This window comes from Haemaphysalis longicornis, unplaced genomic scaffold, assembly GCF_048455015.1.
Source record: "Haemaphysalis longicornis isolate Haplotype H1 unplaced genomic scaffold, Haemaphysalis longicornis Haplotype H1 scaffold_14, whole genome shotgun sequence".
NCBI classification, from domain to species: Eukaryota; Metazoa; Arthropoda; class Arachnida; order Ixodida; family Ixodidae; genus Haemaphysalis; species Haemaphysalis longicornis.
This window is the reverse complement of record NW_027526245.1, coordinates 750,597-778,014: the sequence shown is the minus strand read 5'-3', so window position 1 is coordinate 778,014 and position 27,418 is coordinate 750,597. Positions and strand designations below refer to the sequence as shown.

General features: G+C 45.4%; 1 protein-coding gene across 3 annotated transcripts in view; it reads left to right on the top strand.

Annotated features, from left to right (window-relative positions):
- Positions 1–27,418, top strand: part of LOC144165139 (uncharacterized) — a 249,251-nt gene that overhangs the window by 181,360 nt on the left and 40,473 nt on the right. For all 3 annotated transcript variants that reach the window (XM_077695243.1, XM_077695241.1, XM_077695242.1), the window contains 3 exons: positions 6,162–6,316; positions 14,477–14,606; positions 26,141–26,362. In XM_077695243.1, coding sequence (XP_077551369.1) covers positions 6,162–6,316; positions 14,477–14,606; positions 26,141–26,362 — 507 coding nt within the window. The remainder of the gene's footprint in view (positions 1–6,161; positions 6,317–14,476; positions 14,607–26,140; positions 26,363–27,418) is intronic.

Genomic DNA, 27,418 nt, shown 5'->3' with positions numbered 1-27,418 from the left:
CCAGCTGCTCACTCTTCTTCACCGTTTCCGATCCACCTTCGACTACCAGCGCACTTCCCTGGGCCGCACGCAGACAGTCACACATCGCATTGACACTGTCTCTCATCCACCTTTGAGGCAGCGACCATACCACGTATCAGCCAAAGAGCGTTCCGTGATCGAAACGCACGTTAATGAAATGCTTCAGCGTGGTGTCATTAGGCCGTCTAACAGCCCGTGGGCTTCACCGGTCGTTCTTGTTGGCAAGAACGATGGGTCTGTTTGTTTTTGTGTCGATTATCGACGACTGAACAGGATCACCTGGAGACATGTTTACCTGTTGCCCCGCATCGACGACGCATTAGATTATCTGCAAGGCGCCGAATTCTTCTCTTCCTTAGACCTCCGCTCGGGTTACTGGCAGGTGCCGATGGCAGACGAAGATCGGCCTAAGACAGCGTTCGTTACTCCCGACGGGTTATACGAATTCAACGTGATGCCGTTCGGGTTATGTAATGCGCCTGTCACTCTTGAGAGCAGGATGGACGACATTTTGCGTTTCCTCACGTGGAAAACCTGTTTATGCTACTTAGATGACATCGTTGTATTTGCGCCTGATTTTGACACCCATCTTTGTCGTCTTTAACAAATCCTGCAGTGCCTTATCGACGCTGGGCTGCAGCTGAATTTTAAAAAGTGTGATTTTGCTGTGCGCAAACTGACGATTTTGTGCCATGTTGTTTCAAAGGACGGCGTTCTTCCCGACCCTGCTAACCTCCAAGCTGTTGCCGACTTCCCGAAACCGACTACCGTGAAAGCCCTGCGCAGTTTCGACGGACTCTGTTCTTAATTCCGAAGATTCGTGCCCAACTTTGCGTCCGTCATTGCGCCTCTGACGAAGTTGCTCTGCGGAAGTTACGACTTGTTCACCTGGTCCCCTGCTTGCGATGAAGCCTTTGTAACCCTGCGCCGCTTACTGACTTCATATCCCATTTTGCGTCATTTTGACCCTTCTGCGCCCACCGAGCTCCATACCGACCCAAGCGGTTTAGGTCTCGGAGCAGTGCTTGCCCAAAGGAAGGCGGGATTCGACGAGTACGTCGTCGCATACGCGAGCCGCACTCTTACAAAGGCGGAATCTAATTACTCTGTCACAGAGAAATAGTGTTGGGCCATCGTGTGGGCTATTTCAAAGTTGAGACCTTACCTCTACGGTCGAACTTTCGATGTGGTCACAGACCACCATGCCTTTTGTTGGCTATCGTCACTGAAGGATCCCTCCAGTCGCCTGGCACGCTAGTCCTTTCGCCTTCAGGAGTATGACATCAGAGTGATATATCGGTCTGGACGCAAGCACAGCGACCCGGATGCTTTATCTCGTTCACATTTATCCATTAATGCGCCCGAGATTACAGCCATTGATTGCACACAGGCATCTGAACCACTTGAGGACATGGCAGGGCAGCAACGCAAGGACCCTTATATAATTGTGCTATTGCTTGGAGGGGTTTCCGGCCGGGTATCTTGTAGCATTTATAACCCCTTCACCGAGTGTTACCCGTGAAACATGTGTTGCTGTATGCTGCGTTGCTGTATGCTGTGTTGCTGTATGCTGTCCTTGCAAACAGGGGGCGGGAGCTGGCCAAGCTGCCAAGAGCAGCTTTTTCTTTTGCCCCCTCATGCACTACTTGGAACATGAAATAAAGATTGTTATTATTATTAATATATCTTCCATTTTTGACCTGATTTCGAACCCTACGAAACGTACGGCCTCGCGGGCACTGCGACGTCAGGGCGTGCATTTTTCCAATTCTTGACGGCCTTCTGTATCGCAGGAATTACCTCCCCGAAGGCCGCAAGTGGTTGTTGGTGATCCCTCGTCACCTGCGCTCTCCAATATGTGCTAATTTTCACACGCACGCGCAATTCGCCCACGTAGGAGTCTTTAGACGTACCAGCGGTTGCGGCTGCACTACTTTCAGCGAGGAATGTATTCCTTTGTAACAAAGTTCACCAAATTATGCCGAGAATGCCAACGCCACAAGTCTCCGCCGCAGTCACCAACCACGCCGTTACAGCCTTTGCCCTGCCCCGCGCGCCCTTTCGACCGGGTCGGAATAGGCTTATACGGCCCTCTGCCCCTGACTGCTGCCGGCAACCATTGGGTTATTGTCGCCGTCAATTACCTTACGCGATACGGTGAGACCGCCGCGCTACCGGCTGCCACAGCACGGGAAGTTGTAACCTTCATTTTGCACCATTTCATCCTGCGTCTTGGCGCACCACGGGAACTTCTCAGTGACCGGGGCGGTGTCTTTTTGTCAGAAGTGGTCGAGGCTCTCCTCAAAGAATGCAACGTCACCCACAGCAGCACTACAGCCTACCATCCCCAGACTAATCGGTTGATGGAGAGATTTAACCGCACCCTTGGTGATATGCTCGCCAAGTGCGTGTCTGCTGACCACTCCGATTGGGATGCGATTCTCCCCTTCGTGACATACGCGTATAACACCGCGACGCAGACTACTACAGGGTTCTCGCCGTACTTCCTCCTCTATGGCCGTGAAGCATCCTGCCCTCTCGACAGCATTGTACCCTACCGACCCGAAGCTTCCGAATACACGCCTGTTTCTCAACTCTGCAGCCACGCTGAGGAGTGTTGTCAGCTTACTCGCAGTTTTACCTCTGAAGACCAATTCCACCAAAAACATCGCCGTGACGGTGACAACCCGCAAGTTACTTTCCCTCCCGACTCTCTCGTATGGCTTTGGGTACCCTTCACTGCACCTGGACTTTCTAGCGAGCTCCTTTCCAAGTTCCATGGACCGTACCGCGTACACTAACGAAGCTCCTTCGTTAATTACGTTGTGGAGCCGCTCACCCCGTCGCCGGACCTGCTCTGCCACGGACTCGAAACGGTACACGTGCATAGCCTCAAGCCGTACTACGACCCTTCCGTCATGACGTGCCCTTAAGTCGCCAGGGTGGCTCCCTTCCTTGTGGGGGTAATTGCAGTGCGAAAGACGAGCAAGTGGCGCGCAGGCACCATGCGAGCACTAACGAACAACTGATTTGCTACGCGGCTACAACAACAGTCAGCATTTTCCTTGTGATTGGCGTATGCCCGCTTAAGGGGATTGACCACCCGGATTGTACAGATGGCGACGAGGCAACAGGGTGAGCCACCGCAGCGGCATCGTCATCGGCATGAAGCTCGTGGAGTGCTCGAAACATTCTGCCGGCTGGGCCACCAATCCGTTTGCCACTTCTGAGTGCCCTCCTTCATTCCGCTGTCAAGGTAATAAACCCGCCTTACAATATATATATTTTTTGTAAATGAATTTCTTGTACACTTAGACACTTAGACAGCAAATGATTAGCAGGTGCGTCATAACATACTTTTGGTGAGCGTTGCTGTTGCGCCTCCCTGTGCCTCTCTAAAGCGCAGCTAGACCACTCCATGAAGCTTCCGAATGGATGACACATTTGTCGACGAACAGTGCCTCCTGCCAGAGAGAGCACACCTGCCTCGACGGTCATGATCATCTCCCACCCACAAAACCTAGCGTTGTGTACCGGTGCGGATGGCACCAACACGGAAGAATAGATGCGGACGTTTGAACGTGCAAGCTCCCATACCATGGGATACCACTATCATGGTGGATAATGTGATTTATGTACTTAAATGAACGAATTAATTATGGTATGATACAAAATAACATAGTTTATATAGCTGCGATGTGTGGAAAAAAAAGTGCGCGAAATATTTTGTGGATCCGTATAATTCCGGCTCGCCGTAAGGCAAGAGCTCCCTTCACGCCCTCAGTCCTCCACCGAATCACGTACATACGAGATATTTTGGCTCACAAATATTGGAAGCCGACTAGACGAACCACGTACTCAAAGGCAATGTAGAGGAGGCTTTCTATGTGCTGATTTCAAATTATTGCATCACCGTTTAGTCTATTCTTGAGGAATGATCACGCTAACAGGAGGCCAAATGTAGCCACATTGCCTACCAGTTCACTCGACTGGCTCAATCAGCAGCAATCTTGCCCTGCTTAGATGGGACTCTGCCACCCCGCACACCGCTGGGGACCGACGCGGCGGCTGAGAATAAGAGCTTGACGCAAAAAGTGTACCATAAGATCGATGCAATGACCCCAGTCGCTCCTTCTCAATACATGCATGACGGAAACGATCCACGATTTTCCTCATTCAGGCCGTTGTCCGAGACGAGATTGCCACCCTTGGCCTTCACTAGGTTTGTTCCTTTGGATACCATGATCACAGCAAACAGTTCTTTGCCCTTCCTACCGCACCGACGTCACGCCGGGCTACGGTGTTACACCGCGGCATTGAAGGCGCCGTCCTGGAGGCTAGATCACAGCAGGTAACCATCCCATCTGGTTTAACTGCAATCGCGTTCGTCACTTCGCCTGTTACTGCCATAGCAGCTGGTCCTTCTCTCGTGAACGGTTACCCGACAACAGCTACTTCGACGAAAGTCCTCGCTGATTTCAGCCGGGTCTTCAGTAGGCCTTCGCAGCCGTGACAAACGACGCAACTGCTGCGGTCGCTTGCCATCACCTCAACGTGGCCAGGCGTGTTCGCCGCAGCCCCGCCGCCCGCTCACGCTGCATCAAGGGTATGGTAACACATGCCACCTAAGAAATTGTTCCCGTCACTCCCGGTGTGATAACTATACCCAGTAGCTCAGCTTGTCCACGTCGGCTGCCTGAAATTGTATTACTAACGGCCCCACATGCTCCCTGAGCCTCATTTTATGTGTGCACCGCAACGGTGCGCACATTCGTGGGAGGAGGTCGTGTTACAGAACTCTTGGACCATTTGGCATTGCAATTACTGGATTACCTGGTGCTAAATCGTTCGTACGATTCATCTGTGAGTATGCGCCTCGGCTCCACGGCTTCAGACTGTTAGTTTCAGTTGTTATTCTTTGCAAATATATTGCTTATTCAAATATAATAAATACTTCTTATTTGCCTCGTCAGGATATACATCAGAACCTCGCTATAGCAATGTTGAAGGGGGAGTCGTATTTGCTTGGTTGTAATCAATACTTCGTCAAAGCCAATGTCAATTTCTACCTACAATTTACACGCAGGAGAGCATGTACTCACCACCAAAACTTACTGCATCTTGCGAAAACAAGAACAACATTCCAGAAAAACTGCAACGAATTGTTACTTTATTCACTCTAAATGGCTCACCTATGATTATTCGACAGCACAGGACCTGGTGGCCCACCAAGCAGAAAAACAATGTTTGTTAGAATTGTGCAGCGTGTTCAGACAAAGAACGGCTTTTTCAGCTGCAGTCTCGATTTCTAGACCCTCCTCGGTGTCTTTGTGAGGGCCAAAGAAAGTGCGCTGCAGGCCTGCCACGTCTCGGCAGAGTGCCTGGAGGAACATTGAGGCGCACATCTTGGAGCCGGAATACGCACAGCTTCCCCCGTGCGTCCAGGTGCCTGCAGCCAATTTAGCACGTTGGAGTGTGTGGCCCCTAGCTAGCGCGAGTTTTCACGTACCGCATTCGTGATTGGAGGTGAACTGTCACGCGCAATGAAACATTAATCTCAAGTGAACCAATTTCGTCTGTAAACGATCGATCGTTCTGCAAAAAAAGGTTCGTGAGAACCATTGTGCGGAAATTTTAGCTTCCTTAAAATTAAGACGTATATTCATGTGCATCTTCGAGACTTTCAAGGTGTACTTCATTGCAATCAAATAACCCAATACACCCAGCTGTGTTATAACGAAGTTTTACTGCTATGTGCCAAATCGTTACTCCGTACGTGACGGGGACGCGAAGATAATACTTACTGACCGGCACCACGGTTTATCCGAAAGCATTAGGTTAAAAGCGCCTGGTATACGGCTTAGGACGTACAAAAAGAAACTACGGCTTACGCGGGTACGGTTTAACGAGATACCACTGTTTATCAATGTTCGGTCAGAGATATAAGCGAATCTGTTCTTTTTCTCGTTACATGTGCTTGGTTCTATGCTGCTGATACGCGCATTTACATCCTCGAATTGTCATCACAATTTGCGGCTGCCAGTAGTAGTCGTCGATATTGTATTTATTCTGTCCATACTCCATCACCGAATAGTACTTTGATCGAAAAAAATTTCAACCTTACGCTTCCTTTTCTCCAGGATGACATGGGCAACACCGCTCTGCATGTTGCCGTGGCCACAACGAAGCCAGAGATTGTTGGCGAACTAGTTAACCTCCCAGAAGTTGACTTCCTTCTCTCAGACCAATATGGACTCAATGCTCTTCATACAGCAGCTTTGAAAGGGAACGCCGTGTAAGTATACAACCGGCTTTTATTATTTGCGGTATTGATCACACAAAAGTAACAATGTTACTCTGGTTTGACTTCAAACATATTTACTCCATTTCTGAGGAGAAAAACAAGATAAATCGGTTGTCATGGTTTGATATTATTGCAACGCTCCAAGGAGGCAGTGGTTTTGCAGGTAATCAGGCTGTGATTTGCCGTCCTTACAATCCTAAAAAGCGTTTCTGTGATATTGCCGCGAACCATACATTGGGTTTGTTTATTTGTGTTTTGATTTTACCGCCCGGCTGTGCCGGTCTGTGTTATCTCTGCGCCAAGGGAAGCGCGTGTTTCATTTTTTCTTTCTGTGCCGCATGTGTTATCTGTTGTGATCGGGAGAGCATTCCAATCTAACGTGAACAGCCCAGAATAATCTTCTCGGATCTACTATGTTCTCCTCGATGCGAATCGACGTTTCGAGAACCACGCGCGCCAAAAGATAAAAAGCCTGCAGTGCGGACGCCGGGGCATTCGATTCGAGGACACTCGCCTGTGCAAGTCACTTTGTTGACCGCTGCTTCGCCGCCTCTGTATTCTTTTGAGTTGTTAGGGGAGCACAACTTCACTCCAATAAACGTGTTTCTCATTCAAGGCAACTGCATCGTCCTTGTCTTCGTGACAATATACGCTAGACTTTTCGGAAAAGCCATCGACTGAACCTAAAAGTAGGTAGGTTAGTTCGGGATCTTTAACACCACCCATACCAGTTGTAAAAAGTGCCAGGCATGTGACAAAATGAGCAAACAAAATAATATAAGGTGAAATAGCATGAAAAGTGTGGGTGTGTGTATTAAAATTCGCTGAAGTATTTTGAGAGCTTGATCTACTTTTCGAGATTATCAACAATTGGGGTGGTGTGAAATTTTTTGTCCATGTCTGTAGTAGGCACAATCGCCGTATACTAGAAAATCGGGTCCACTGCGACGGTCGACCAGTGCGAGCGTGGTTCCTCGTTCTGAGGTAATGCTTCAATTTATACCCCCGATGGTCACCATATTACTTCCTAAAGATTTACGCCAACTTACCCACAAGGCTTAGATGGCCCTATATATGTATAGTGATATTGCCATGGCGCATACTGGTTGGTAATGTTGAATTAGTACATGCCTGTTAATCGAAAGTGTAATGGCCTTGCGCAAAAGTGAAGCATTAACGACGCTGTACATCGATAAATGACAGTAGATTTACGGAAACTCTTAACCGTGTATTTACCGTCCAAGATATCAAAATAAAAGCAAGTTTAAATATGTTAAAGGAGATATTTAGCTTTTAGCTTCAAGCCTTGTACTATAACTCCAATAGTAGTTAAGAAAAGGTAACTTTGGCATACAGGATGCTGCCCGCCTTCTACAAAAAAAAGGCGGCCAGATACTGCAGAACACCTATAAGGCGTACATGCTGGCGCCGGGTTTATGCTTGTGTGCAGCGACTGCGATTCCAATTTGTAGTGCCACTTCGATTTGATTGCATGCAAGTATAGCGAATATTGGCTGTAGGTGAACTGCCTGATCCATAGATTTAGATGATTACACTTCAATCCCTTCTGCTCGAGCTTCCCTTTCTTTGATGCCGATTATAAGGAAAACGTCCTGGCGGTGCCATCCATGAGCTGTGAGTTTGGACAATGTCTCTGTCTAAGTGCATAAAGTAAGCGGCCAGCGCTCTACTGATACTCATGTGGAAATGATAAAAGTTGCCGCTGGTGGAGGTGATGCAGGAGATGCAAAATATACTAGTGTGTTCAATTGGCGAAAAATGAGTCATGAAAACAATTCTTGTCTGTCATGTGCAAGTCATGTGCAAGACAGCCACGTCATAAAAGCTGCTTCCGCTTTCTTCAGTCATCCCTCTATCGCCCTGCTTAATCGAGAAGTCGCATATGCAGATGCACATTGAGCGCTGTTTCGGTGCCTCTTCTGGGCATGCGTGTTGGGGGTGGGTGGGGGGTCTTAATCCATGTATGATGCAGTTATCGTTGCTGATTTTTCGCCATTCGTGCGCCTCAAAGTTCCTTTGGTGGTTTTGTTTTTACGGTCTTTTTGTATTTTCGGCTGAGTACACCGAGAACTGTGACGCATTGGAGGCATGGCGATTGGGCGCTTGGGCATTTAAAGCTTTGAATTGTGCAATAATAAACTAGTTGCGAGTCTGCGCTTGTGCCGTGTTGGTGTTTCTTGTACCCGTTAATTTGCGCGCAGTTTGTTTTTCGAGATGCATCATTACCAACTCGCCTAACCCTCAACCCTCTTACAAGTCATGGCGGTAATGTTAAAGTTATGGCGGAAAAAAAGTTAAAGAACTTCCACTCAAACTGAAAGTTGTCAAATGCGGAAGAATGATTTGCCAAAGGGGCTTTGGCGCCCTCTCGGAGGTAGTTTCAGTATGAGCTTCGCGCTGATACCGAATGCAGGCAAGAGAAGGTGCCGCAGCCCCTGAAGACGCCTACACAGAGGGTCTGGATTTTGTTTTTATTATTTTGGAGCAATTATTCTCTTAAAACGAGATTTTACTTTATTTTATATTTTGTGCTTATTTGCGGTCCAGCAGCGGCAGCCTCCCTGCAACTGCACAGTCCAAAGATCACTCCCAACACTTTCCATATAAGTATTGTATACCTGCGTAGCGCAACAGCTTTGACTTCGACTCCGTACTCTGGGAGAACCAGCTTCGTTTCCGACCAGGGAAAACAATGATATTTTCGAAGGTCCTACCTCGGTGCTTAGTCCTGCGTGACTGCAGCGGCTAGAACTTGGACGCCAGACGCGCTACGTCAAAAAGCCTGGTCGCTAAATTGGTCCATACCTAAAAGAAACACGTAGAACAGCTCTGTAGTGCACTGGTGTCTTTATATAATAAACAACGGTGTTTGGCACGGTAATTCACCCTACGGCATTTTGCAGTAGACTACAGTGAAGTACGATGTTCGAACGTCCGTAAGTGAACTTGCCTGAATGCGAATTAATTACAGTTTTTTTTTGTTTTGCAGTCTTGCGGAAGTAGGAAAAGGCTACGAGGGAAAATATGTTCATGGTTTGCGTTTAATTTTTTTAACGATATGTTATGTCGCGAATGGTACTCTCGTCCAATACGTTCAGTTTACTGTTTACCTCAGGTAAAAATGGAATTGCTTTGTACGTTGTGCACGGAAAGAACGTGTACGAGAAGGTAAGCAGGGAACGGCAATTGCCTCCAATCCCATAAAAATTCTATTCATGACGTCGTTTTTGATTTACAAAGAATGCTGCACCGGCCATCGTTTTGCACAATCTGTAAGCACACTCGAGCAGAAAAAATCCCGAATAGCGTTGACTTAGCATTTGAACAGCCTCTCAGCACACAACCTAACCGTCCTTTCTGGGTAATAACTTCGAGCAAAGTGTGAAACGTATGGAACTTAGTTTTTATATTTGCAGTAAAACCGCAAAATTCCCGTGCCCCAATTGATTGTGGCTGCGTTTAGGCAGCCCCCAAGGACTCGTTTTGAAACAGGTTTATGTTATTGACCAGTTTAACAAGAAAAAAAATGAAGGTGTGTGTTTTCTACCCTAAAGAGGAATTTGATGTTTCGAAACTGCGCACGACAAATCGTTTATTACTGTGTTAGTTTTCACTGTTGAGTTTTCTTAGTCATAAAATTTTGGTGACGTTGGGAGCCTGTGATGACTGAGTAATGTAGTCCATATAATATTGCAGGATGACGCGGCCATTTATCACCGCAATGCACTTATTGGGCGGGATATAAATTCTTACAGGTACTGCTATGCGTCGTCTAGCATATGTAATATCATTCACTGGCTGGCTTGCAAGTCAAAGCAATTATACTCAATGGCCACTCGTGGGAGCAAACATCTTTGCACTAAGAAGTGGTAAATGAAGCTTAGTCTTGGTCAGTGGAAAAAGTGAATGCTCAAGGAGGTGGCTTGTTATCAACAGCTATATTTTGGAAAACGTCCCGCTGCCTAGCGAAACCAGGAGCGTGAATTCATGTATCAGCGGACGTGTGTTGCCACTACTCGTGCCCATACAAATTAACCTTAAGATTATCCGCTTACCACCCCTGTAGTCTTTATGACTGCCAAAAACCTACATTGTACATTGACAAAGGTGGTGCTTTCTGGAATTTGACAGAACAAATGTATGACCCAGGAAAAATCGCAGACACAGTTTTGATGTGAATGTCATCTTCGAATTCAATATATTCGCGTAGATGAGATCGAAAACGTAAGCTGGTGAATTCGAAAAGCGCAATTTATGTCCATTATGTATTCGATTAACCTAGGCGCTCTATTAAAATGCAATCCGGAAATTTTAGCCACTTTTAAAATGAAATGAAACTTTTTCTATCATTAGCTGTGGTACAATTGGGAAGAGAGGGCTTAAGGAATAGTTTCAAACAACGCAGATTGAAAACCCCGCACGGACAAACCGAAGGCACGTACAAACTTTACTTCGTACGTTGCCGAAACTGCAATGATCACATCTGTGCAATACACAATTTGCTCAGACAGATAAAAGAAAGTCAGGTAACACTTCCAAAAAAGCAAACAAAATTGAAAATACTGCCTAGGGCATGAAAAGCACAGCGTAAAGCATAATAAATCCGGCCGTAGAACAGAGCATTAGGGGTTTGCTGTCCATACAAACTTGTACTATACAAACACTTTTATGCGCACAAAAAATCATTTTTCGAGAGTACATCTTATTTGAATATATGGCTGATTATATTTGTGCGGCATCAAATGACCAAAATTATTTGGCAACACGAATCCCTACAATGACATTGCAAACTCGCCGAAGAGTGCGGACGCTTTCTTTGCGATGACCTAAGGCTCATCTCAGCATTTACTGTCGAGACTAAATTCCGTTGTTTTCATCAGTGTGGGGTTCAACATGCTAAGGCTGCTCACTCAGTCATTTACCTTGAGGTAAAGGTACACGCTTGTACTAGATGTTCCAAAAAACGATTTGGCGGAAGGTTTATGGCACGCGATAAGCAAAATTGTTCTGACGCCAAGTTGGGCGGTGTAATAGAATAAGCTACAAAAAACGATGTGTCGACGTGAAAGGTTGTCGCTTTATAACGCGCGTACGTTAAAGTGCACCGAAGGCAACTTCGCTAAACATAAATGTTCCAGCAGATATGTAGAAAATATGAAGCAATAAATTTCATTGCGTCAATACAAGCATAGGCACCGGTAACACTTATCAAAATACTTACAATCAATGCCTGCCTGTTAGTCTACGCACACCTTGCCTCCAGACAAAACGGTGGAAGCTCAGCTGTAAGAAGCGTAGCGTGATAACTAAAATGCGCTGTCTAACAATCAAACCTGAAAACGTTGGCGCCACCAGAAGATTTAAAACATGTTTCGCCCCTTGATGCAATACGTTCATTCATATTTTTTGACACATATTCACGGCGTCTAAAACACGTTTTTTTCCTTTCCTGCAAACGTGATCGGTCATTGAAGTTTATAAAAAATCCCTGGCAAAACACCTTTCTACATTTGGCTACGTTATCTCGCCAACCGTTTTTTCTTCTCAAATGCCAGTCGAAAATTTGTTGTACAATTTCTGCTACGACTTGTTTCAAGAGCTGTAGACGGTAATAAAATTGCGCCTACAACGCAACGTTTGTGGGCACTGTTGTTACCATATTCACATTATATCAGCAGCAACTATCTAGCGGCAGTAGTGGTCTTACAGTAGGAATAGTGTTGCCTTAAAATGCAGAGGTCTTGTATTTTAGTGCTCTACAATAGCCATGCAACCACCTGTAGTGAGATCTGATTTTCATAACTGACTCCCTAGTAGGTCTCAGCATTGCATTTGCTGACTAAGGTGCACCTTTTAATAAATTTTGTCGGAATTCACGCATGTTATATTTACCAAGGCTGATTCCTATGCACATTGCAGCCTCGGAAACACAACTTGTGGCTTCTTTAAAGTTATGAATTGCATGGAAACCATTCTTTCTAAGTAAGGAGGGCAAACTGTTTTAACAAAAAATATAATGATCGGAGTGAAACGTAGGGGTCGTCGTATCTGCGTGCTGCAGAAATTTGATACATTTGTCATACCTCTAGAAATTTTATTCAACATTTTACGAGGACGAAAGTTCCTATTTTTGGGTGTCTACCGACGGAGGAATCTTCTGGTGAACGACGCTGTACTATCTCCAATATTTGACTTGCGTGGACTAAAGAACGTAAATACAAAACACATTCTTTTCTCATATCATTTCTTTCCCTCTACTGGGCTCCAAAGAGATATTCAGCCTCTACTAGGCACCCTTTGCCCCTCGATCCTTTTTATGAGATCATGTCTGAGCATAAATAGCTCATTAGCTGAGAAATTATTGTCTGGTCAATCAGCATTATCCGCAAATCTTTATTTGTGCTTCACTTTGCACCTACCTCTACCGAGCTGCCGTGTGGAGAGTAAAGATGTACCAGGGTGTTACTATTCATAATTATTAGACCAATATGATAAAGTTTACTACAATGTAAATCATCTATCTAACCACCTGCGACTGCCCCACGTCTTCATTATCTGTTTTTGCTCTCTTTCTCGAAGTCAAGTTTGAGCCTGACGAAACCCCTCGACTTTAATGGCATTCACGCAAACCCATTATACACGGCGGTGTCAACAATCTACGTGTTAACTGTACCATAACGCGTTTCCGTGCGCATGAATGAACGATCCTACATAAACCGCCGCTTTCCCCTGGCTCGTGCACCTATGTAAGAATCTTTCGCTGAAATTACTCGGTTTCTCCCTCACCGCCAAGATATAAACCATGGACTTTGCCCGCCAGCCGCCAGAACTTTAGAGTCCTCCGGTCGATCGTCATTTCCGCCCTCTTAGCGGCGGGAGCCGGTACGACTTATTTTGCCCCCTCGGCAGCTGACGTTGTCTGCACTTTTTACTGTGGCTTTATTCGGTGCCGGAAACAGCATCATAAGCTGCTAAAGGACCTAGAATTGCTGTAAACGTACATACCACACGAGACCCGCGGAATTATAAGGCACTTCTACCGCCCTTCTTTGGACATGCAGTAGGTGTAATTCACCGCATCTGTGCATGCCTGCAAGGATTTTATACTTGAGAAACTAGATTATATTTAGCTCCACCATTCAGAAGTCTTCTCCTTTTTCTCATCTGCATTACCTGAGACCATTGTGTTTGAGAGATTGTCATCCTGCGTCGCCCTTATCCGTGAGATTGCCACTCAGCCTTTTTCTCCCAGTCTCAGGGAATTTACCCAGAAAGCTGCGCGATCATTTCTCAAGTATGTTGAGTTGAGGGCAAGGAATCGCCTCGTGTAAGGAAGCAGCTTTATTCTTGTTTTTTCATGGATTCACTCTGTTCTGCGCGCTATTCTGCCTACCTTCTTCCCAAGCTTTAGGAACCCCATTTAGTCCTAAAGCGCACGTTCTTAGTATGCGCAAACAAAATAATGAATGCGTTTGCCATCTGGAAGGTCGTTACGTGGGACTGCGGACAGGAAATGTTCAAAGCGTTATTATGAGCATGTATTGTACGATGCGTCACTCGCAAGGAAGTGTTTTCCATGTTTCAAAAATTTCATGACGAAAAGCGGGAGCATGCAATAACATTATATTACCATCGTCTACTATCAACCAATATGATTGCAATGTGAGTAGAATATATTGAGGCTACTGCCGCCGGCATGCTGGGAAGCAGCGCCGGCTGTTAGTGGTAACCTCCCATTATCCGGACTGCCTTGGCCATGACACTGGCGTCTTCTGGGATACACTCTATATAGAATACATTTGAATGTTCTTTCATGATTAAACACCTCACGAGCGTCAGTCACAAAAAAAAATTTGCAGAAATCACGTATCAGTTTTTCGAGAAACAACGACCAAACCTATTACAACACTGGACTAAGTAAGACCAACATGGAAGCGTCGAAACGATTTACGATTTCCAGTGCACTCAGTAGGGAAAAGTGGGACCGCTGTACATGTTTTCTACAACCGGAGAGCTGCTTCTTTGCAGTTGTACGGTGTCGTGTCTTCTTACTTGCTCCTACATAAGGACTAGGGAGTTCTCGTAAGAATGCATCTTTTATGGTTTTATTTTTACTACAAATATCTGCAGAGTGGCGGAGAAGATCCTCGCACGAAAAAACGACCTGATCAACTTGAAGCAAGAGGATCAAGGATATGCTGCTTTACATTTCGCAGCTGTCAGCGGCCACTATGACCTTGTAGAGACGCTACTCGAGGAGGTACGGATATATGCTTCTTATAAGAAATATTTTGTAGGTCGAGCGCTCACTCTCACCTTTGATGGTATATTGTTGCAATAGCAGATGTAGAGATTCACGATAGAAAACCCTCTAAACAGGTGTGACTTGGTCATGTAGTGTTCATAGCAACTATGCTCAGCGTAAATTACAGAATAAAAAAAACCTTAAAGCTCTTTGCTCTACGTAAAACGCATACAACGTTCGGAAGGTTTTATACATTCATTCTTCTGCTTATTGTGGAAATGTGACCGAGCACAGTTCGGTTACTTTGTGTAGCCTTCGAAAGGCCCACAAACTATCTCACATGAGTTCCCCTTTTTCTATTGCAGTCTTATGCACGAACACTTTTGTTATCTTTCCACCTGCAATTTTTTTTTCTCGAAATTGACTTCTTGGTTGAAATAAAACTCGGAGGAATAATTAAATCGTTGTAGTGAAAAACAGTGTTACCGTTACACCACTATTTCTGTATATTCAGACTAGAAGTCTACGCTCGATAAAGCTGAATATGGCGCAAAGCCCTCTCCACCCACGATCACTTAGCAGGATAACCTACAGGAGTAGCAAACTACAGTTTAGCTCATAAGCACAACGCTGTATTCAAACGGTGTCTACTTCTGCCTCAGGAGCTGCCTCTTTCTTTAGCGGGGCTTGTAATAACAGCGCACTTAACTCTTGCCACTGCCGGTCTTGTAACGCAGTTTGGACCAGAATTGAGGCCTGGAGGCCGAAGAACATTACTGAGAGATTTTTGTTAGTATTTGTAAAGAAAGTATTAAGTCGCCTATGCCTATTCAGATTCCGAAAGTTCGCAGAAGACACAATCTTCAGTGGAAGGTGATATGCTTGTTGTGAAACTACCGGGAATACAACCGCTGTGTTTCGCATCGGTTGTGCAGACAAATCATGCGGGTCATTTGGAACATTCTCGGAACTCATTGCTAAACTCGTAGATTTTTTACTGGTGTTGCAGGTGGCACTGCAAAATTTCGGCTACTTTCGCAAGTGAGACGCGAAGAATGAGGAAACTGTGGAGCTGGTGTTTGCCCCGCTCTTAAAGTTTGCCCATTTCTTAAAACAAGGTGGTTAAAAAGCGAAGGTTGCGCCCCAGCAAAATGGGTTTAATAAAAATCTATAAATCACCTTACCAAACTTCAAAATCCAAACCGTCATAGTACAAAAGCTACGTCCACTTTAACCTACCCAAAATTAAAAGCGAACGCCCGAGCTACGCACGGAAAGTAAATGCCATGTGTCCCTAGGTCGAGGATAGCGAAATAGGGTGAACTTCGATTTTAAAACGAAATGGACGCAAGTTCACTTCTGATCCTTGGAAGCCTATTTTTTTGAGGCGCACCTTCCCAACTCCTGCTCGTGGGCTCCTTGACTACCTGAAACTTCCCCTTACACTTCTTTGCCCATCATTTTCCCCTCTCAACTACGTGGAGCACACATTTCTGTTAATTATCCGCACTGACGGAAGAAAGCTTAGGCAGTTCTGCTGTTAAAAAGCGAAGGCGGGCACGTTAGGGAAGAAATTTGGCGCTCACACATTATGATTGGTGTTCCTGCTAGACCTCCTACGTCGTTTTTTTCGAACAACGTTTGAAGTCACGATTACCTGCCAGAGTACTATGTCGTGTTGTAGCTGTTGCCGGGGTTACAACACAAATTATGAAGTACCTGCATGCTCTCAGCTTGAGGGCACAGTGTGGGGTGCCAATGCTGGCGCGGCTACTTACCCGCCGTCACGCAGACAATGTACCAGAGTTTGCGACTTTGCACACGGATCCCACGGCGCACTGTAGTGTAAGCTACCACTGGCGGTAATCCAGAACGTAGCAATCAGGGAACCGCCAGTAGTTTTTTTAATGGAAGTCAAATTATGAGATACACCGCGTTTTGTCTTCTTGAAAAGTGGCTGTACATGATTCTACTGTCTTCTGTTCTCTTCGGCCGGTAAGAATGTAATGCGGCGCTGATGGCCTTATTTAGCGAATAGCTCAAAACGAGAAACGCCACTCTGAAGCACGTTTAATTTTTTTCGTTGCTTGTTAAGTGTTGATCGTGGTGTCACTATGTCGCATTCATGAACACTGCGAAGAACAAGGCGGCTTGGTTTGCATGCTCACCCATTCGTTAGCACAGGTGGCTACACACACCGTATGCGTTTTCTCTAGTCAGATAATCATTGCTCTTACTCTAGATAAGAACCCAGCTTCTGCAGTGGGTGACGACCGCGTGGCCACAAGATATTCATATGCTGAATCTTACTGGCGGGGCAGAGGCTGACGGCAGCAACTCGTGTTTCATAGGAACTATCCTGAAAATATTCTACGAATATGGTTTGGTCGAACGACTGCTTACGAATGGGAAGGGTTTCCCTCTTGGTGTTATTAATAAGTGTATGTTGCTGTTTTATCGTACATGCGCCGATTTCCGACTAATGGCAGTCCTTTTAACACTGGTTACTTTGTAGCTATGTAGCGAAATGTAAATGTTTTTGCGTGGCTAATAGTGTGGGTGAAAACCTGCTTTGTGCACACCTTCAAGCCTCGGATGTCGCGCGACTAAGTTCCTGAGCCATAAAAACTATCCCATAGAAATGCATGAGGAGCAAGATATGACAGCGAACTACACAAAAAACATTTAAAATCCCTAAAAACGCTTTTAGCGTTTTCATCTTCACCTTGCTTCTTGCTTCAGGCTAAATATCACTTTCGTGAAGTGATTTTTCTAGGTTCCTGAGAGGTCGGAATTTTGAACAAGAAAGCTGGGTATGTGTAATATAGGCGCCCCCGGGAGGCTTGGGGTAACACAAAGTTTTAACCCATGGCGACCGCAATTCAAACGATGAAAAATTTAGCTATATTTTAACTCACAGAGGTGTATATTAAACATTTGGATTGTCCATATAAAATTTTATGAGGAGACAATCACAAAATTTAGTTTTGGTCATTTTCCTAGGGTGCGCTAGTAAGCTAGAACTGAATGAATATTGACGTGTGCTCAATAGTTATATAGAAACCCAGAAAAACGTAGGTAATCTACCCCAAATCCTATTTTTTTACAGTGTGGCTGTTATAAAAAAGTGCTGGGAAGTAAATAAGGGATTGTGGTATGGGTTTCGTATATTAACACAGCCCGTTCAATAAATAAATGCGGGTGAGTTATAAAGATTGCCGGGAATTATTCAGGTCCTGTGCTTTTCTCTCTATCAGCGCTGTAAGGTTTTAAATTCTAGTTTGAATGTACTACTGAAACTTGACTCTCTAGCCGGTACTTTGTCTGCGCGCAGAGACCACCGGTAAAGCTTTTTTTTCGTAAGGGGTATATTTTTGCAAAATTATTCTCCCACTTTTTGCAGAATTGGAGATCGGAATTCATAAATGTTCTTTGTTGTACACGAAATGTTGTGTGAAAAACCAATTGGCCATATAAATACCTGAAATATGCGTAAAAAAACAGTAAAAACCTCACGATGTTTTTCAAATTACAAATACACAAACTTAGTGTTGGTTGTGGCAAAATTTGAAACTAGATTTTAGATATTCTTATGACCTCTATATACCAGAGAAACGCACCCACACATCTGATCAAGTGAGCTAGATTATCAGAGGTTGCGAAAACACAATTTTCAGTGTTATCTGTTAAGGGGTATTGCCTAAAATACTTACATCAGTGGGTTTCTACGCCATAATAAAAATGTACTCCCGGAATTCTAACTCTCGACATATTACAGTTTTAGCTAGACGTTAATAAATCAGTCAGTCAAAGAACATGGAACTTCTTATTGTTGGTATAATTGACCCAGAACTGCCCAATAGATATTTCACAAAACTTGCAGTGATAAAAAGGTTTTGTAGGTGCTTACGGTGAGTTCATTTGTCGTGAACTACTCGCTGATGCTAAAACGTTCTTCCTTTACAATCTGTTATATTATGCAGGATGGTGAAAAGAAGCGTTTTGTCATCCGTGTAGATAACGTACCTTCCTTTAGAAAGGCAGTTGCTTACCACTGTAATATATATCTTAAAAATCACAGCTCTAAGAAAGGAGCTGTGTGGCGTTCCTGGACACGTTGTTCTCAGGCTAGAAATAGCCACTTAAATAAAAACCCTTTACCGTCACCAACAAAGCCCACTTTTAGAGTACTGCAGCCACTGGTCCATCAAGCCGAACCTCTCGACCGGTTGTCGTAAAATATCGCTTTGAACCGTCCCAAACCCCTTTGAAATATAAGATATCCAGATAGCGTCGAGATTTTTTTTCGAAAGCCGTGTTGGTTCTGCATTAAATACTATTTTTGTGCAGCACTTAGTTTACCCGCGTAGCTATTACACTTTAAACAACCTGTAACAAAATTTATTGCGATGTAGGTTTACGCTTGTTGCGACTATTTCGATTTCCACCTAAATAAATAAATTGCTAATACTAGCGCATTTTTCAGAGGTTCCGGAAGTCCATAAGTGTGGAAGCCTTGCTTGAAAAGTAGCCTTGAGGTTGGTCCTAGGATTAAATACTAATGCGTTTAGCTTCTAGTTTTTTTACAGTTTTTTTGCCTTGTTAGATGTTTTTACGGCCTATAGGAGTTGTACCTTAGTTATACCTATGCATCCAAATCAACTTCCATCCCATGAAGGAGTAGCAATGCAGACATTGCGAGCCTGCTTGAATACTCATGCTCTTCACGTCTATCAGGGTGCTTCTACGTGCTAAGAGCTCCTCTTGATCATTCCCCCCGAGGTCGCGGATTTTTTTTTTATGGAACCTCCTGGCCACCTCCGTGGCACAGCGTTAGGGCAGTATGGCTCAACAATCACTACTCACGCATACACTCCTCCTTGTGCACGAGACCAGCCTTCCGAGGAATGCATAATTTTTAAATTGGGTGCCCGTGGCTTGCGCTGGGAACTTGTCAGCTGTGGTGAACTTGCATATTCGCACCCATTCTCAGTAATTGTGATACCCCTATATTGGTTTGCGAATCACTTACGCATAAAAAATTATTACATATTCCTTTCGGTAAGCCTCAACATTGTCAGAGGGATGTTCATGTGTCTTCAAGGACGTGCCTGCTGCAGCGGATGCCAAAACACCTTATCGCACCGAAGAGTAACCTTGTGCTACGACTATAAATGACACTCAATCATGCACCCTCACTACTGTCTATCTACATCGAGGGACTTCCTTTGGTGCTTGCAGGCTCATAAAGGACCATTAAAAGCACCCCGGTCACTATTAATCTGTTGAAATTTCCACGCGTATACGGAAATTGGGGGAGGCTGAATACAAACTATTGCAGAATAAGACCTGCCTAGCTGGTCATTAAACATTCTAGAGAACCAAATAACGATCGCAGTGTTACGTTTCTGAAAAGGTGACAGTTGGGAGAAAGCGGCCTGTAGAGGTCTTGGTTGGAAGCAGTATACCTAGCAATGTAAGGTTTCCAATTTGCCGAGTACCACTTTTGAGGGCGATTAGTGAGGTAAGGAGTACGTGAGGTGTGAGGAGAAGAGAATTAAAATGACTTGGAATGTGTATTTTTTGAATGTACTTTGAGCGAAGATTGAACTGCGGCGGATGAGTCCATCTATTTGTGCGGTATGTCGAGTGATTGTATCACGGAAGAGTCGCCTTCACTATGCTCTAAGGCCAGTCCAAGAATGGTGAGAGTCGAAATAGGTATTACTGGCTGCTCATTCTTTTTAATTTGTATGAGGGGACCCCAAGAGTTGGGTCGGCGGCGTGGACTTCGGAGGAGATTGTGGGACTTTTCAGGGGCGCATGATAGACCTTCCCAGTAGGCGAAGTTGTACATGATGTCCGTACCGATTTGAAAAGACGATTTATTGTAGGCCTCACTACCGCGAATTACAAGGACTATTGCGTCCTCAGGACAGAGGTTACTGAGCATTGAGGGGATGTTGACGAGTGCAGTAGCAAAGGGGACCCGTGCTATGTTAAGCATTGCGGGAGAAACAGAAAAGCGTGGATGTGCCTTAGTTGGGAAGATGCATGGTTGCGGATAGTCTCTGGACTAGTGCACGTTTGGCTATCCTTTCTGACAAAAATGATTGAGGACATAATGGCTGAGTGTGATATTTAATGGCAAGCTTTCGTTAGATCTATGGCAACGATAGCTGACTTGTCTCGTTCTGGGGGTATTTTTGGAAGTTTATAAATTTGAAAGTGTATGTGTGAGGCCGCGTGTTAAGCAGGCGGGCGTGTGGCTCGCGGAGGAGGATCAACGACAAGTGACGCCGTGGGTCGAGAACAAATAAAAAAACATATATTCTTCTGAGGACACACAAACACTGGGGAAAAGAACTGGCGACCTGATTGGCAACAAAAAGCAGCACACGCGCCTACGGAGGAATGGCTATAACACTGAAGTCCGAACCAAAGTTCGCTCGGAAGGGAAAAAAAAGGGGGCGATACGCACACTTCTAGTCTATTCGACGCTGGGCGGAATGACGTCGGTAGTACGTGTTGAGCGCTCCCCGTGTACGGTGCCCGTGGTCGGGAGACGTGGCGGTACACTTTCTCGGTGCCGCCTTTTAAGACTCAGAGGCCCCAGGTCGGAACGCTGATGCCCGGCCCGCGCTCGTGCCTGGCCACTCTAGGTCTCGCCCCGAACCTCGGCCCGGATCACGCCTCGGGATCTCGCCAGCGGGAACAGGCACCCCTCGTTGCAGCAGAGGAGTCCCGGAACAGCTCCCGGGACGATTCTCGGAGCACGGCGCGCGAACGCTCCTGGCCTGCCCTCGAACCGCCTCCCGAGAGGAATCCTTCCACCCGTTCCTTTAGCGCTGTCTCGTCGCTGCTCGCTGCCGGCACACTCCCCTCTCGTGCTCCGTGCTCCGAGAATCGTCCCGGGAGCTGTTCCGGGACTCCTCTGCTGCAACGAGGGGTGCCTGTTCCCGCTGGCGAGATCCCGAGGCGTGATCCGGGCCGAGGTTCGGGGCGAGACCTAGAGTGGCCAGGCATGAGCGCGGGCATCAGCGTTCCGACCTGGGGCCTCTGTGTCTTAAAAGGCGGCACCGATAAAGTGTACCGCCACGTCTCCGGACCTTCTCGTGGAACCTGCTCTGCGCCGTCGTCCGGGTTTTTCCCCACTCGTGGGACGCCAGTCACCACAGTATGTCATTGGTTGAGACGTGTGAGCGAAATCCCACCACCTTGGGAAATTCGCTCGTCTATATAAAAACCCCACATTTTAGACCCTCACACATAAACTCAAAACCTCTAAACTTCACCATCTGTCCTTATACCCCCACAAAATCTGCAAATATTCAGTTTTTGCCGTCCAATGCCTCCTGCACAGCACACAGCCCAATGAAGTACCTGGTTCTCGGCTCACTTACGCCTATTCTCCCCATCTACAGTCACCATTCACATAGACACCGCAAAATATAGGCACCTACGTGCTTTTCGTGCCGTTTCTATTTGAGGAGAGAGAGCGATCCGAGCAGAGGCCACCACCATCCGCACAGCCCTCTCTCACAGTGCCGGGAAAGCGAGAAAAGCTTCCCGTAACCCATCCCATCTATATTCCGATTTCAGAAGTGCTCTACAAAATTTCGCAGGGAAACATTTCCTTCTCCGCTTGCCGAATTCTCTCATATTAGCCTCCTCTAAACGAAACGATAACCCTGCACTGGAACCCCGCAGATTTGGACGATGAGAGAGCGGCTCACCCTGCTGCTAGAGGACTCATTTAGCGAGCGCCATACACAGACGTATCGTAGCAAGGAGCACGAAATGCCCGCAAACCCTAGTTTACTTTTATGACGTTACCGCACATTACCGCCTACACTACATAGAACTATCTTCTTTTTAGCGTATCTGCTCTACCACTAGACAGATTAAGGTGTCAGTTAATAACCCGTTCCTCCGTACCTGAAAAGTGCTTCACCACATATATCTCGTATAAAATCCTCACATGAACATCCCAAAAACTGGCAATTGAGATACCTCAAAACACAGCATGTGTGAATACCCATTTTACCCCGCTGTGTTTACCCAGCCCTCCCGCTACGTGGCTGGAGGTTACCGGGAGATCATTACCCTAGCTACAGCTCGTGAGACCCGCAAGCGCTCAAGCTTATCTCGTGCACCTTCGGAATCTAAGGGCACTCGCTAGGGCTGAGCCCCACCAGCAATAGAGTTACTTCCTTGCGCTGTTTTCTCAAAATTGAAGCTGTCAGTCGTTGCATCATACAGCAAAACCCACGTATAATAAAATCGAAAGTGCCCCGAAAAGTGTTCGTTATATCGTTATATCTGTAGTTCAAGGTACATGTACTGGGGCTTTAAAAAGCGCGCTAATTAGCGAGCATATTGATAAACTTCTTCGGTGACAACTTGTTTTTCACTTTATGAAGGGGCTTGCGCTGCTTGCTTAAGAGCAAACTAAACTCTCTTTTCATCGAACCTGCCGCTACCCGTCCAATGCCCGCGAAGAAATTTTTTCGGGCGTCTTCAAAATCTCCACTCGTCGTAATGGCGTCGATTGCTATCAGCCGCGCCATGATCAGGGTATCGGGATCTGCGTCGCTTCGCCCGGAGAAAGTTTGAATGTTCGCCCGAAAGTTTGAATGTGATTACGATTTATTATCAATAATTGTGCAAACGCAGTGCCGGCCAATCGTGATCTCTGGGTGGCAATTTAATAACCACTGGCACTTTTTCCTGCGGGTGGCCGCGCGTTTCCCTGATACTCGAGCGGCGTGAAGATCGACACCGGCGACAGCAACGCTTAGTGGCAATCGATGTGGATAATGTTGATGTGGCGGATAATGTTAATGCTTTGCCGCGTGCATATGCTTAAGATTCTGAATTATTCACATGTATTTTCCTTTACCGCGGCGTGTACTTTAGGGCTGATAATCAACATAATAAAAATAATGATATCTAAAGAAACTCCATCACTGCCGGACAAAATAGGTTTGTTTTACTTTGAACACGTCAGGTGAAATATGTGCCGAAATCTGAATTTTATGTGCTATGCTATGCTATAGCTAATTGACCGCCAGGCTTCGGTAGTTGCCGCCAGCCGACCCAAAGTCTTCATGCTCAATCCTTTTTTTTTTCTTTGTCACTGCCATTGTGGCTCTGGAGTCATGCCTGGAAAGTGAGTGACCTATTTTGCGGTGTCCTGAACCGGCGGCTGGTGCTCGCCGATCTGGGATATCTTCGTGGCGATAAAAGTGAAGCGGTACACGCACGAGCACACCGCGTGTCTCATGGTTTAGGGAATATTTTGATTTTTAGTGTCAATTTCTGTGCGCCATATTTTTACCAATACATTGTCGGAAGGACTTGTTGTACAAGTAGGGCGCTTTAAAAACGTTCGGTATATCTTGACGCAGTTTGAGTGCGTGGCAAAGGAAACTCGTAAGTGTACCAAAATATGGTCATTATAGTCGATGGATTGTTTTATCTGGATCGTTATAAGTGGGTTAGACAGTATTTAATTTTTGTGAAGCCATTACATAGAAACATTTACTCACACAAAGGTATTACAACACCATCCTTTACCCTCTACTAATGAAGATGTGTGTACGTAAAAGAAAGAAAGAGAGAGAGAGAAAGAGAGAGAGAGAGAGAGAGAGAGAGAGAGAGAGAGAGAGAGAGAGAGAGAGAGAGATTGGAAAGCTTTAACTCCACTGAAGAGTTCATTTGCACAAACGGCAGGGCTTGCCGCTTGATCTACCAACTTACACCGAAGCGTGAAGAATAATAGTTCAAACATCAAGAGCCCTTCGCAGGCACTAAAAAAATGAAATACGCATGACAGCATCGCAGAACCCATAGACATAGCCTCTCCCAAAACTGAGCAGGCAGCGACCGCCAAATGTTTTATCAAAACGGCACGTTCACAATCCTTCATAGTGCATTTGGTGCGGTAAAGTGAATAAGGAACAACGTTTGCAGTTGCACCCATTTGTAACGCTATCATAGCAAGTCTAATATTGAGAGAAGCGATTGAGTTATTTCAAGTACTGTGTTAAAGATCAGTAACTCCCACATGCCACCAAAATACCCGCGCCTAAGCCTTGCCTTCAGCTTGCCCCGCCAGCGACAATCCCTTTTACGTACACGAACTCAATGCAGCTCTCTTTTGGGCGACGAAACGTTCTTCACTTGGTCCAAGGAAGTATTTCTTTTTCCAAGCCGTTGTTGAGATTTGGAACAACCTAGATGGTTGCCTGCGCGAAAAACCAACTGAACTATTTTTGCAAGAACTGCCTAACCATATTTTGTAATATGTTTTAAATGCTTCGTATATTTATGTGGTGTAGCCTAATGTATGCTCTTTTCTTTTCCTGATGCTCCCACTCCTGCTATTTCTCGTGTATTGAGAAAGCACTATCTGTAGATAAATAAGTAAATAATAAATATTCCATCTCTCACCTGACCCAACACTCCTGAGTCTTGTAGAATACATGTCAATTTGGCTCTGCAGGACCGAACCCTTTCAATAAAAATTCGGGGCACCAATATGCGGGAAGGAGGCGTCCCTGTGGATGATGTTGTTTCATTTTACATATAGTTGTATTATTATATTTCCAAACAAATGCATTACTCTCTCAATTAAACGTAGTTGAGCCAGTGGCCATTTTTATAATGCAAATATGTTCTATTCGGGACAGCAGTACCGGGAAAGGACACGTCCCAGTGAATCATAGTTTTTGATTTTACGTATAGTTATCATGTTATGCTTGCCAATATAGTTTTAAATGATCCCAGGAAACTTGCACTAACATGAAGCCTGAGGAGGGGCGAAGAACGCAGTGTATAAATGTATTCTTGGCGCCACGGCGTTTTTGCCAACGGAGAAAAACCGATAAGGAATAAAATTGTTTAAATTTCCTGTAAGATCTCGCGTCTTTAAAGCAATAAGCGTGCTATCGTGAGAGTTTCGAAAAAGAGTGTCCAAGAGTTTTAATAATGTGACTGCCAGAGAGGACGCCGAAAGGAGGCACTGACAGCGCGATCTCCTAAGGGACTCTGCCCCTAAAATGTCCTGAAAACAGAACTTTCCAAAACACAGGTGCACACAATCTGCATATTCATGTAGAAGACTTTGGTAACTGAACATCGTAAGTTTTTTTTTTTTTAATTTTCGTTGTCATGGTGTAATTATGCAACTGGAACCCCGCTGTCAAAATTAAAAATGAACTTGGGGGCTATAGTTTATTGTTAATATCAAAGCACTGCAGCCATGGTCCCTGGTCCAATAACGTAGGCATTCATAGCTCGCAATGCACACAGCCATAATTGGAGTTCTTTTTATTTTGCAAGCTTTAAAGGTTTCTGTGGGATTATAAATAAACAAATGCTGCTCAAATGAAGGTTGGAGTATGCCTTTCATTTTAGGAGTTTGTATGGTATCGCAAAACGTCTCTTCACCGATGATTTTCTACGCTTTTACAGGAGTTGTTTCTTTATTTTCTGAGATAAGTCGCAAGGGCAGAATATTTTACAGCCGTTTTTTTCACATGCAGCAAGCCTGTATGGTGGATCTTCTTAATAAGCACGAGGAGACCGCACTTTTGCTTGCCGCCAAGGAAGGCCATTGGAGTATCGTGGAGTCGCTGCTGCTAGCTGGAGCGAGCATAAACAAGAAGGACCGACACGGAAACACCGCTCTGCACATAAGCTTGATGGAGGTGCATGACCTGCCAGACAAGCTTAAGGATATACCAACCAGTCTTGCGCTAACAGCGGTAAGTAAAAGTTTCATGCTGATGTATTTCGCACAAAAGGTTGGAAAGTCCACGGCAAGTGTTCAGCGTGCCGGCTTCTTTCTTCCACGCATTGCCCGTTTTAGATGCGAAGCATTTCATGCTCGAGCCTATGTCCCTCCCTTTCTCGTTGTCTTTGTCGTTGTCCGCCGTCCGCACTTCAGTGCGCATGCGCGTCTCTTCGGCCCCGTCGGCGTTTGGGCTGACGTCAGCGCAGTCCACTATAAAAAGAAATAGTTAGGTGGCGCTGGGCTTCGATCCCACGACTCTCTGGCCGCAACGGGAGGTACGTGGCGCTCTTCCCACTGCGCTACAAATCGAAACGGGAAGATGCGCTACGAACGCGCCCGATGCCCTTCACTCATTCAAACTACGTGAAGAAGGTACTGATACAACGAAGGCACACGAAGCTGAACGTCAACGGAAAGGACTAACTCAAAACTAATGGGAATTTCTGTCGACTCCATGGCTGCTTCGCACTCTACTCAGGGTTCCCCTACGGGAAGATCGTGTTATTTTTTTTTGTCTTTTGTTTACAATAAGTGGTCTAGTTCCACGCTGTTCTAATGAAAATATTTACACCGCTGATTTCAGTACCTCAAGCAGAAACATCCAAGAATATGGTGCTGGAATTGAGACTATTTTACCCATATTTAGTTAATGTAAGTAGGTCGAGTAAAACCCGCTTCTAATATTCAGAATTACCATTTTAGCGTAAATATCTCGAATCCAAAATCCGTGCGGCACTTAACGAAGCAACCTCGTTTCAGTGCTTAGCAATATTTCGTATTTTGCACGAAAAATGCACCGGCTCAGTTTTTTTAATATATGCAGTATGCCGCCATAATGCAATCTCCTAAATGTCCTAATAAATCTGCAGGTTCTTCTGAAGTATAGGCTTGCGAACTAGTAGTAGCGCCAGGTATTTTGGTACGATTGCGTTCCTCCTTGCTGGAGTGCAAACAGGTTCGGTATCTATATAGAGGATAAGTAAATTATATTAAATTATAAGTGACATGTTTCGGCTCAACAAAAAGT